This window comes from Parus major, chromosome 2 (genome assembly GCF_001522545.3).
Source record: "Parus major isolate Abel chromosome 2, Parus_major1.1, whole genome shotgun sequence".
Lineage (NCBI taxonomy): Eukaryota > Metazoa > Chordata > Aves > Passeriformes > Paridae > Parus > Parus major.
In genome coordinates, this window is record NC_031769.1 from 25,102,115 (window position 1) to 25,114,392 (window position 12,278).

The following is a 12,278-nucleotide window of genomic DNA, read 5'->3' on the forward strand; positions in this document are numbered from 1 at the left end:
AAACTTTAAACTCTACTCCAAGCACAGATTTCCACAGAATTAGGTTTTGCATCTTATTTGCTGCAAAAGAGTTAATTTTGCAAAGTACATCCTGTCATTTATTTTCAAATTGTGCAAGAAATTGTTTGAACTTATCAAGAGTTGTTGATATTGCCTGTGTAGATTGTATTCTTTTGTTCACAAAAAAATAATGATGCATGACTCTTTATCAGGTATTACTTCCAATTTTAATCATTTTCAGTTTTAACAATGTGCTCATATAGGGTTATGGCTATAAGTAGAAAGGATATAAGTAAACATTAATATCTTTCAGTGCTTTTCCCTTTTTTAGTTTAGTAGCATATATTAAAGTATTAGAGTGAAATTTTTTTTTTTCTTTTTAACCCAGAGGCCCTGAGAAATTGAAATGTACTGACCACCCTAAAGGACATGAAGAACCCTGTTTTTAAAGTAATTCTAAATGAAGGTCCAACCTTTATAATTGAAACTATTATGTTGATGTTAATCCAAGTTTGCTTTAATAATGGACAAAACCCCTCTCTAATTACCTATACCTGTGTTACTTACATTCCAAAGAAGAACTCTAATCAATGGAAATCTTTATTTAGGTCTCTAAAAGTTGTATTAAGAGTGCTAATTTCAGGAACCACTTACTTTTGTTTAAAACTAGAGCATATTTTATTCTTCCATGAGACTAAGAGACCTTTGTAATTAAAAACTAAGTGTAAGCACTTCTGACATTTTAATCCTAAAAATAGAACCTCATTATTCCCATGTGAAATAGTATCAGTTTACTGTAAATTTGCAGGGAAAAGGCATCTCCCTGTGTTTGTGTGTATGTGTGACTTAAAGTTATTGCAATGGTGTTGCAGTTAACATACATTGTACAGGAATCTGGTTAATGTGCAGACAGTAGTGGGGAAAGCAATAAAGCACAGCAGTAATAATTTCAAGCTAACGCATCATTTTGGATTCTTCTCAGTCAGTTCTTCCTCAGTACACATGAACTTCCAGCTTCAAAAGTTCCCAACAGAAGTCATTTCTAGAATAAATAAGAAATTGTTTACTTTTCCTGAAAAGTTTTGAAAAACATGATCTGCAGTTCCATTAAATTTTCCTGTAGTGAAAGTTGAAATAGAGCATTTAATGCAAGTCATTTGGGATGAGTTATATGGCTTTTGTAAAGGCAGTTATACACTTCTTGATAAGAAACCTCTCTGAAGGCCATGCCTTGCTCACTAAGCCTATGGATCTAAGATAGCCAGTATAGTCTGACTGGATTTCCAAAATGTAAGGTCCCTCCCCTAATAAAAGTTATTCTGATTTGAGAGGGACAGTCTTGTAAGTTGTGAAAAAAATAAAACAAAAAAATGGGATACAGAATTGGTGGAGAGATGTCAGTGAAGATGCCATGGCCTGTCCTACTCAATAAGTGACCTAGAGAAGGGAAGTGGCAAAGTTGGAGTTGGTGACAATATTGTGCTCCTGTAAAGTAGTTAAGCACTAGTAATAAAGTAGTAAAGAAAAGGAATGACTGAAATTGCAGAAATTGCAAGAAATTACAGAAGGACCTTGTGATATTGAGCGCATAGGCTGTGAGTTGAAAAGGAAAATTGAGTTTTGATTAATGTAAAACAAAACATAAGTAGGAAAAGAGGCATTTGAGGGAGGACCTGAAGGAGACAACTTACTTATTCATCAATCAACACAGGTTTCTTGACATTCTTTTTCTGTTTCAAATCTGTTGTTGGTACCATTACAACCTCCATACCAGAACTGGCCACACGAATTGCCATTCTTGTCATAATACCATTTCACCACATAGTCCCAGCAATCCCCTGGTTTCATGGGTTCCAAGCACCTTGGATCTGAAAGTGTATCAGTAAAAGTTAGCTTGGATTCTGGGAATAAGTTATGTTATCTTAGAAATGCCTCCTTTACTAAGAAAAGCATCCCTTTTTTCTTTTCTTTCTTGCAGTACTTGGCCAAATTCCACTTCCATTAATGACTTACCTGAACAGGCCTGAAAAATACAGCATCGGTTGGAAACAAGACTGCCTAAATCCTGATGCAAGAATCAAGCTGCTATTTAAATACCTAAGCATGCTGGTACACAAGGGTATCATCCAAGTCTGAAAATCTGTGTCTGTGTGATGTCTGTAGACAGAGCACCCAGAAATACAAATAGTAAGAAAATCTAAATTATATTGGAAGAGGGAGTGGGGTTTGCTCATTTTTTTTTTTTTTTTGGTACAGACTTGCTACCCAGTATTTATGACCAGTATTTATTACTCACTTTTTTGGGTTGTTGCTACTTGTGCTTGCCACAGAGCTGGCTGGAGATCTTCAGTAGAATTTCCACTGAAGACAGGATTGACAGCTGGACTTAGGGGTCTGATTTCAGATATGTTATCAACTGAGGGAAGTAGAGATTCTCTGTGAGCAGAGGGGGTCACAGTGTGGTCCTGAGAAGATGGCAGAGGCTCAGTGTATCCAGATTGTGGTGGACTATGCTGCAAAAGGAGTGAAAATCTTAAAATTATGCCTGAGTATTGATGCTATGACAAAAAAAAATAAAAAATATAGAATTATGCAGGAAACTTCTGCTATGCAATGTGTGAAAAAATACTATTAACAGCAGGTTGGTTACTGTGATTACTCAGTATGGAGTCATAATTTTCTGACAATGACAGCATAATGAAGAGGCAAAGCAATGCCTTGGATGTAGCCACTAAGCTGAATTCATTCAATTTAAGCTAAATTCCAGTCACTACTTAGTCTGAAATACAAATAAAAAATGGGAGGAATTTTTGGGTACATCACTGCTGCTTAACATCCTGTACACTCATTGGGCATGATCTGACATCTTCAATCTGCCCTATTTCTGGCTAACAGCCAGTTGCTAATCATTAGAATTTTAGAATTTACCTTGATAGAAGTGTTAAGCAGTCAACCCTGTTCTTCAAATTGCAACTATTATATTAAGATTTGCTTAATGTTTTAGTGTATTCAAGAAGATTCACAAGGTCCATAGTACAGTATAGTACAAATAACTGCCTTAATCAGACATTGATTACCTACTGAGAACAGAAAGCAATTTGATTCTATTCAATATCTTCCCATTTACAGGCCACCACTGACAAAGTCAGTTTAAGAAAACTCTTTGGAGTGATTGGAACTCAGTCTTGGCGAAATGTAAATGTGCAGACAATTTATCTAGTCCTTTGAATTTTGCATTTCTTTTCTAGTTCTACGAAAAGACTGTGTTTATTTATGACAGTAGTTCAACAGTTTGAAGATTAAACCATAACAGGCACCCAGAACCAAGTGTGTGAGCATCTAGTCCTATCTGATGTATCGAAGAACCTACCTAAGAATCCTTTCTGATTCTTATCATGTTTTATAAAATCAGCATCTATCTAGGTTTACATTTAGTTTTCTTAGTAATACAGAATGTCAAAACTGACCCTCATTGTCTCACAGATCTATCTAGATGTATTATAAGCCTAAAACCTAAATCTTTCACACCTACCAAAGGAGCTCTTATTCTTGTAAATTAACCTAGATTTTGAAAGTGAACTATTTAATTATGAATGATATTATATAAACAATATAATATAATATATTATAATTAATATAATATATTTTATATATATATATTATATATATTATATTATATATATAAACAATATAATACAAGGATTAATAGTGTATAATCCATTGGCTCATCTACAGTAAGTCAGTAATATTTAATTATCTCTAATCTGTATTAAATTAATATTTGAATACCAGTATCATGGTCTGCTATATCCATTCCATGCAGCTACAGAGGTTTGTGCACCATATATTTCAACCAGTTTATCCATCTGGCTATAAGGGCAAGCAAAGCTCATTTTGTAAAGCTCCATGTTTTTATCATGGACTATTTTGGGCAAAGCAATAAAAATGTTCTAAAGAGTTGACAAACATCCTAATCCAATGCTCTGACAGGGGCTGAAAAATACTAGAGACCTAATAAAGGAGCTGAGGTGATACACACCTGCAGAAAATATTATCTATTGCAATAAAGCCTTCCCTGTCCTGTCTGTCTGTGCAGCAGCACAGCTTTGGAGTACAGAACCTCAGTTCAGGTCAGGAGAAATTTAAAGCTGGAGGACAAAGAGTAACAAATAAGTACAGCCCAATGTGGAAAGTGAAACAACACCAAAGAGTTAATAACTTGGAAATATGGCTGGGAACAACCTGGAATGTGCATGACCAAGACAAGGAGCATTGTATTAATCATCAGCTTGCACATAAATAAATGTTTTATCCATTGTGCACCTGCCACAATAGAAATGTAAGAGTTTTAACTCACTTCTAAGATGAACAGGACCTACAAAAAACATGAGGGCTGTTAACGTTTATCGCAACTGAGAGAGAGTATTTGCCTATTTCTTTTATAAACGTTTTTTCTCTGCAATAAGTTCACTCTAAAAATTTTTTTCAAACACTTTGGTCTAGTCAAATGGCATGTTATTTGCATATTAAAAGGTGAATGGTGAAATAAAGATGGTAAAATATTTGAATTCAAATAAAGACACATAATTAAAAAACATTTGACAACTGTTACTTCTTTACTCACTGGGTAACTAACTCCTTCTGTAGGAAGCATGTCAATCTCTGAAGTGTTCATTTTAGGTAACTGGCTATTAGCATCCTTCCTGGAAATTTCAGATTCCAGACTGGGAGATGGAGATAAAATATTGTATTTTCTGGTGTACACTGCAGACTCGTTCTCACAGATTTTTGTGATCAGTTTATTTTCAAGAGCTGAAAATATTAATTAAATAATGTTGATTTAAAAGGGTAATGAAAAGAAGTCACAGTAATTCAGAATAAGCTTTTAGTGCAGTATCAACCCTAAACCTTTCATCACAGTGACTTGTAAAAGACCATCTTCTGTAGTTATGTCAAAAAGCAAATGAAAAGTAATAAAGTGACACAGTGTTTGAATTATTTTAGTGCCATGTTATTCTTTTAAGAAGAAACAGATAAAAATACCAAGTCCCTCTAGGAAGTAGAAGACATAGCAGAGAAGAAAAAAAACAGTCAAAAAAATGAGGGTGAAGGAAAGGAAGTGTTTACATGTAAGAAAGAAAAACTGGGAAACAGTTTTCTACTTATTTGTAAAAACAAAAAACAGGGACTGGGAATATTTTTATGTTGAATGCTGGAGTCTAAGCCTTAAATTTAATCCCAGCATGGACAAGACTTTAGCCTGGATTCGTCTTAATGCCTTCAGTCCAGAGTTAACTTCATTCATAATCTCAGCATAGCAGAAAAAATTTATGCTCAGGAAAAGTACAGGCTGGTCTACAGTTAGTCTAGATCAATGTACCTTTTTCTTTATGGGTCATTATAGGTTTCCTCTGGATTTTCTCCTGATTTCACCCATAGCCACAGATTTTTTTCAAGCCACATACATTGAAATATACCATGTCTATCATATCCCATTCCCTCATTTGTGGCTCCACCATTTTTTCACTGGAATCAGGCTGAAAGCATAGGTTTCCTTATGGCTTTCAGAAAACAAACAAACAAAAAAAAACCCAAAGAAATCCCCCCCAAAAAAAACAAAAAAAGAGAAAGTGCTTGTAAGAGAGAGTGGAGGGATTCCAAGACTGACGAGACCCAAAAGAAAGGGAAAGGGCTCAAGATGTTATGTCAAAGCAGAAGGAAATCTGCATCTCTCTAGGATGAAACTATGGCCAAGCACAAAGGACTGTGAAGGAAGGCTGATGCAATCTCTCACAAAAGGGGAGCATCCCAAAGAAGACCCAGGCTTAGAAAACTGATATTTGCTGTGGTTTATTGTTTCTGCAAGAGGTAAAAATTTGGCACAAGTTTCATATGGCCAAAGGTGATGCAAAACAAGAGCAAGCTTTCACCAAAAGAGAAATAAAAGCTGCCACTCAGCAGGCTGCCTTGCCTGGCCACAGGAGAGACCAAACTCCCTTACATGATCATTTCCAGTTTACTCTTACTGAAATAGTTTCTTTTACCTGAAAGTGTTATGAAGTCATCTATCTGATAAACGTGTTCTTCATCAGGGTCTGTTGCAATGAGCTGCATTTCTTTTAGGAAATCATCATAGTGAGGATCAGTCCTTTGTACAATCGCAATGACAAATATCTCAATATTTGCAGCATGAGCCTCTCTTACTACAGTCTCCAGTTGTACTTTATCACGACTGTCAGCCTGTCCATCTGTTATTACAACAGCCACCTTCCTTACTGCCGGGCGCGCGGCCTGGAATAGGTGAATGGCCTCTTGGATAGCAGAAGCTGTGTATGTGCCCTCTCCTAAGTAGGGCATCTTGTCAACAGCTGATTTCAGGTACTCTTTGCTTGTGTACTGCTTTAGAGAAAACACCAGGTCCACCCTGTGGCTGAAGTTGATAATGCCAATGCGGGTTGTAGCATGGCTGGCCGAAACTTTGTCAATGAAAGTTTTCATAAAGGTTTTGATAATATTGAAGTTATCTGGTCCAACGCTTTCTGAGCTGTCAATGACGAATACTAGTTCCAGTGGTGTCACTCTACATTTGATACCACAACCTAGAAGAATAACCATTTCAGACATTTTATGAGAAATCACCTTCAAAAAATGAGTTGAACTCATACATCAGATTTACAGTCAGTTAAAACTCAGTTAATTAATTGATTTCTAGTTACTGGTACTGATCACAGAAACAGAGCTGGACCAATTTATTTTAGCTATAGCTCTGGTAATCTAGTGAGCATTGTTTCCGTATCAGTGGTATCCTGACACAAAAACACGCAGAGGAAAAATCCACTCAGACAATATAAATTCACTGTGTTTTGTCACAACTACTTTTTTTCCATACTGGAATGCTTACCACATATTTCATTGATAAGTCTGATAACATCTTCTCTCTGAAAAAGAGTATTAATTTGTTGTGTGATCTAGTGTAAAGAATGTTGAAATATTTATTTAATGACAAAAATATAGGCAATGAAGTATCTCATAAACAGCTTTGTGTAAGATCACATAACCTTTAAATATATTCACCAGATAAACTACTATTGCTACAATTTATTTACCTACTTACCGAAAGACCAGGTTCACCTTTTATTCCCCCAATTCCCTGAAAACATGTAGAGCAAGAAAATTAACAATAGCCAAATTTTTCTAGTTTCTATTGTGTAAATTTAAGTAACATTAAAACATGTTTTACCCTTGGCCCTGGAGGTCCTGGGTCTCCAATCTCTCCTTTGGCGCCTTTGCTCCCTGGATCACCTTTATCACCATAGTCTCCCTAATTTAAAACAACTGTATTAAATACAATCATAGCTCTAGTTTTGTTGATTGTCAGAGCTGAAAGTAAGGCTCATTGAGCTTTAAAGATAAATGTTCTGGGTCTTTTGATTTTTTTTATTAATGGTTTATCTTGTATGTATTATAAGGAGAATATCAGAATGCAGGCTCTCAGAGAAAGCAAAATGTGCAGTAAAAGCGTCTTTACGATTTTTTTATGAAAAATGACCTTAGTTCCACAGAGGGAGTAAAGACATCTGTGTCCAAAAGTCAAGAATATATAATATTTTCTGTTCTTTGATTTTCTTAAACTCTAAAACAATGTTTGTACTGGATCTATGTTAATTTAGACTTAAGGAGAGATATAACTGCTTCAGGTCAACCACTGTGCTGAAACTCACACCAGCTCTGCATAAAAGCCAAACAAAAACCTGTGAGCTTTCTAAAGAGAAATGAAGAGGCATGCTTGGACTGTTAAATCCATTGGAAAATACAATGTTTCACATTTAGAAGAAATTTTGCACTTTTCCCCTCAACTGACTAGGCCTTTTGACTTCCAAAAAGTGAGAGCGTTCAACATTCTGAGAGAGTTTTCACATAACAGAATAAAACATTGTAAATAAGATTCAGGTGCTAAATTAGACATTTTTTCAAGATGAAGATTGCACAGGACATTTTTTATAACTTCTCTCTGGAAATTACTTACCAGCTTACATTTCACTTGAAATTTTAAAGTTTATGAATTTATCTAGATTACTGTTCATTTTGATATTATTCCTCATTATTACCCAGCCAATGGAATCAAACTGGTAACTCCTGTGTGATAGCCTTCACTGTGGTGATTGCTACCAGTTTTAAAGAACCCTTTTGACATTATCAGTCTGATTCTGATCTTATTCAAACTGTTGTAAATCTGATAATTGTAAATAGCTCCTTCACAACATTAAGAAAACCAGTTTAAACTAAGTAAGGTCTTGAAAGACAGTTCTTCTTCTATTTCACAAAATCATAATATCCAGCAAAGGATATTATTTTCCATTACTCGTCCATGAATTGAATCTAACATCATCTAAGTTAATGTCAGCGTTAATAATAATAGGAAAGCAAATATGATTTGCTGACTGTGGTGGTGGTGCTACTTTCTTACACTTAGATGTACTAAAACCTGATCTTTTTGGTATACATAGGAAATTCCTTCTGAACTAAACAATTCCTTTTCATGTGTGACAAGTCTGCTATAGTAATAGCAAACAGAAAAGTGAGTATTTGGAGAGATTTACATTGGATTACAAAGATTAGTCAACATACAAGCTGAATATGAAGATCAGTGAAAATATAGCTAGTTATTATTATAGTATGTGGCATTTGGAATGTGAGTGAAAATAGAACTAGGAGGCAGAAATTTGAATCTCTGTGAAAGAGCTTGATATACACATAAAAACTCCCAGGCTGTTAGATGTAAATAGTTAAGTGTAGGAAATTCTCACAAGAAGTTATTCAGCAAGGAAAGATGCAAACTTGGGCTTCAATCATCATATTAAAAAACAACTCAAAGCCCTTAAATGACATTAATCATAAAGAAATTCCCTTTTTTTGTTGAAGCCTGGCAAATAAAAGGATATTTTGTAATACCTGAAGAATATAAAAAAATAACTGAATACATAGTTTTAATAACTTAGAATTATTCACCACCTAATGGGTATGACCTCATTCTACTCCTACTTTGTAATCTGATCCTTAGTGACCATTAGGATTTTCATAGACTTCAAAGCTGACAGTGAGTAGTAGGTACTTACCTTGCTAGTTATATAAGGTAATGTCTTTGTCTTCTGTTTCTCTTCAAAGACCTGTCACACCAAATGACCAATAAAGGAAAACTCCCTTTTTTTTCCTTATTGCAAACCTAGGATTTACCTTTCGTCCAGGAAGGCCAGTTCCTACTGATCCTTTTGGTCCAGGAAAACCTTTATTTCCTTTTTCTCCCTGAACAGAATATGACACTTAAGTTTAACTGAAAATCAATGTAAAATCCATGCTGTCTCGTTCACTTTTGAACACTCTGCATCATAGAAAAAGCCAGATATTATACTATGGGATGAAGCACACAATTTTCAAGAAAAAAGTGGTCTAAGGCAATAAAAATAAGCAATTGGCTATGATTCTGAACATACATGAGAACCTTATAAAGTATATTATGAAGAGTTTATGCCTGATTAATTAAATGAAAAAATTGTCATTCCACTGAAAGAGATGAAAGACAAAAAAAATCTCTCAGAGGCTCAGAGTTATTCATCCTGTCTACAAGCAATAAAATGAGATCCAAACCAAAGTTTCTCTAGAAATACACATTCATGCCCTCTCCAGGGCAGACTTTTTTTTCTGATCTTAAGTAATTAAGAATACATCTCTACTCTTCACAGTGTGGAAAGCAGAACATCTTTCTGCTATTACTTCAAAAGACACTATCAGTCCAGTTACAAAGCTCAAAATTTTTTATAAGGATTGCTACACATGCCCTGCTGCATGTAGTTAGAATTAAAAAGCATGCTCATGCTAGCAGTGTGGGCACACAACGTTAGAGAACATGGCTGTTATATACACACAGAAAATTCTTCATAGCTTCTGGCTTCCAGAAACTTTCTTGCATTATTTAATAGGGTAACACAAGTATTTTTTACAGATCAACTGCTGTAAGCATTTTAAACACAGATAGAAGTTATTTTATTTCCTGGTACATAAATGCTTCACCAAAATTCACATTACATACATAATTCACATAACAGCAGTGCCTGATGCAGATACCAAAACCAGCTCCAGAGAATGTCAATGAGATCAGAAGCAGTTGCCACATGTATCAAACCTAACTATGAGGTGCAAGTACAGGGTTAGTCAGTTCTATTTTTCAGTGAAGAGCTCTCCCTGTCCCTCTAAAGCATCTTTTTGTTGATGCTTATATTGGTGCTCACAAATGGGCTTAAAAGGGTCATATTGCTCATAATGGACCGAGAAATACAAACGTGTTTCCAAGTTTATCCAGCCATCACCTAAGGTGCACCAGTGCAGCAGGACTGATCACTGACTACTCCTGCAGAGCTGGATAGGGGCTTATGGATTTCTGCAGGTAAAGAAACAGCTGCATACTGCACACCTAAGCCAACCTTCTCTTCCTTATACCGAGGGTTCCTGGCTCCCAGGAGCTGGGAATTCACCCGGAGTTACGTAATGAGATGCAGCTCCTCACAGTGTACAAGTCATGTCCATGGATGGTTTTCCCTGTCCAAATTCCAGATCTGTCTGAGATCCTGCTCTTATACACATCTAGATGTACAGTGTACAAGTCATGTCCATGGATGGTTTTCCCTGTCCAAATTCCAGATCTGTCTGAGATCCTGCTGAAGCTTCTGCTTGCACATGGGTGCATTGTGGTCTTGCCACAATGTCTTCCCGTGCTGGAGAAAAGTATCCAAGGCACTCCACCATCCACATCTCCACTGGAGCATTGCTTTCACAGCCTTGCCCTGTGAGTACCTCTTGGTCCACTAGCCCCAGCTGGGGGAATTAAATGCTCTGCTTGCCACCAGGGCTACCCTGACCTGCTATCCAGTAACCTCTTGCCTCTGTAAGCAGAACTTCCTCTCTCCCCAGTTTCTTACAACAGCAGCAGTTCACACACTATTGTGTAGACACTGGAGACTGGAGAAGAGTGGCTGTATCACATTACATAGCTGATGCACTAGGGGGATTTCCTGTAAACAGGAAATACTCCCAAGGCAATGGGACGAACAAAGCAATTTATTTTGCACTGTCACAGGAACTCACAGTGACTATTTAATCTAATTTCCTTTAAGTGACTTTTTTAGCAGGATTGTGCTTCTTGGGGACCTCATTTAGGTGTTAAAGCAAATGGCTTCTAAACACAATGAAATGGTGTGGCATTTTTTTTCAAGGCTTACTGTTCAGATCTGGGACATTCTCCTTCCCTCTCAGGTCATCTCACAGCTTCCTGGTTAACACCTCTGCAGCTCTGCAGAGCACATGCATATGGACCAAACTCAGGATATGTTGTGTATTCCAGTGGTCCTTCACTAGTAATGAATGTCAGACACAGCAAAAGTGTAGATTTATTGCAGCCATTTCTTATTGCCCATTTGACATTGTTAGGATGGTGTTCAGCCAATGAAAACTGAATGAGGCCTACTGTTATAAGTAAATTCATACCCATATAGCTGACACTTCTCACAAGCACACATGTGAGTTTCATCCTTTAAAACATCGACTGCAGAACCAAATCCTGCTTCCTCTACTTGTGCAACAAATATCAATCAACATTAGAAAGGTTTGTCATAGATTCCATAACAGTACATTTAGCAAAACCCATGAAATGTGCTGTACTAATCTAAAAATATTTATGGCTTTGACAGTTCAATCCACGTACATAATTAAAATCAAACTTGACTACCAGTACTACCTAAATGAACTGAGTGCAGATCTGAGAATGTCTAGACTGTGGTTTTGAAAAGGAACCAAGCACAAAGAAAGAAGATCTGTGAATATAGCTATCAACATACAGTAACTAGAAAACCAACTCATTTTTGGCATTCTGTTCTCACCATATACAGACCAAAATCTCTCTCTATATATAAAAAAAAATATTTGGAGTGATATTGATAGCTCAAATGCAGGAGTAGAGTAGCTTTAATCTGATAAAAAGCGGCCAAAAAGAATGAAGTTTGATGTCTGAAGAGATACAAGGACAAGAAGAAGATCAATAAGCATTTATGTGTGGAAGAAACTGGCACTGCCAGAGCAAGACAGTTTCAAAAGTTGCTCAGAAATAAGCTGTTCCCAAGAATTATATAAATATAATCATAATTTTACAAGGCAATTGTTAAGGGAAGAAAATAGAAATGACAAGACCAGTCGTACCTGCACAGTTCATGGAATGCTACAGAAACAGC

At 36.2% G+C, this 12,278-nt stretch overlaps 1 protein-coding gene across 2 annotated transcripts in view; it reads right to left on the bottom strand.

Annotated features, from left to right (window-relative positions):
* Positions 1-208: 208 nt before the first annotated feature.
* Positions 209-12,278, bottom strand: part of COL28A1 (collagen type XXVIII alpha 1 chain) — a 66,382-nt gene continuing 54,312 nt past the window's right edge. For both annotated transcript variants that reach the window (XM_015620162.1, XM_033511857.1), the window contains 9 exons: positions 9,235-9,303; positions 7,241-7,321; positions 7,115-7,150; positions 6,902-6,938; positions 6,045-6,599; positions 4,625-4,812; positions 2,297-2,513; positions 1,692-1,868; positions 209-1,042 (listed from right to left, as the gene is read on the bottom strand). In XM_015620162.1, coding sequence (XP_015475648.1) covers positions 1,699-1,868; positions 2,297-2,513; positions 4,625-4,812; positions 6,045-6,599; positions 6,902-6,938; positions 7,115-7,150; positions 7,241-7,321; positions 9,235-9,303 — 1,353 coding nt within the window. In that variant the 3' untranslated portion in view covers positions 209-1,042; positions 1,692-1,698. The remainder of the gene's footprint in view (positions 1,043-1,691; positions 1,869-2,296; positions 2,514-4,624; positions 4,813-6,044; positions 6,600-6,901; positions 6,939-7,114; positions 7,151-7,240; positions 7,322-9,234; positions 9,304-12,278) is intronic.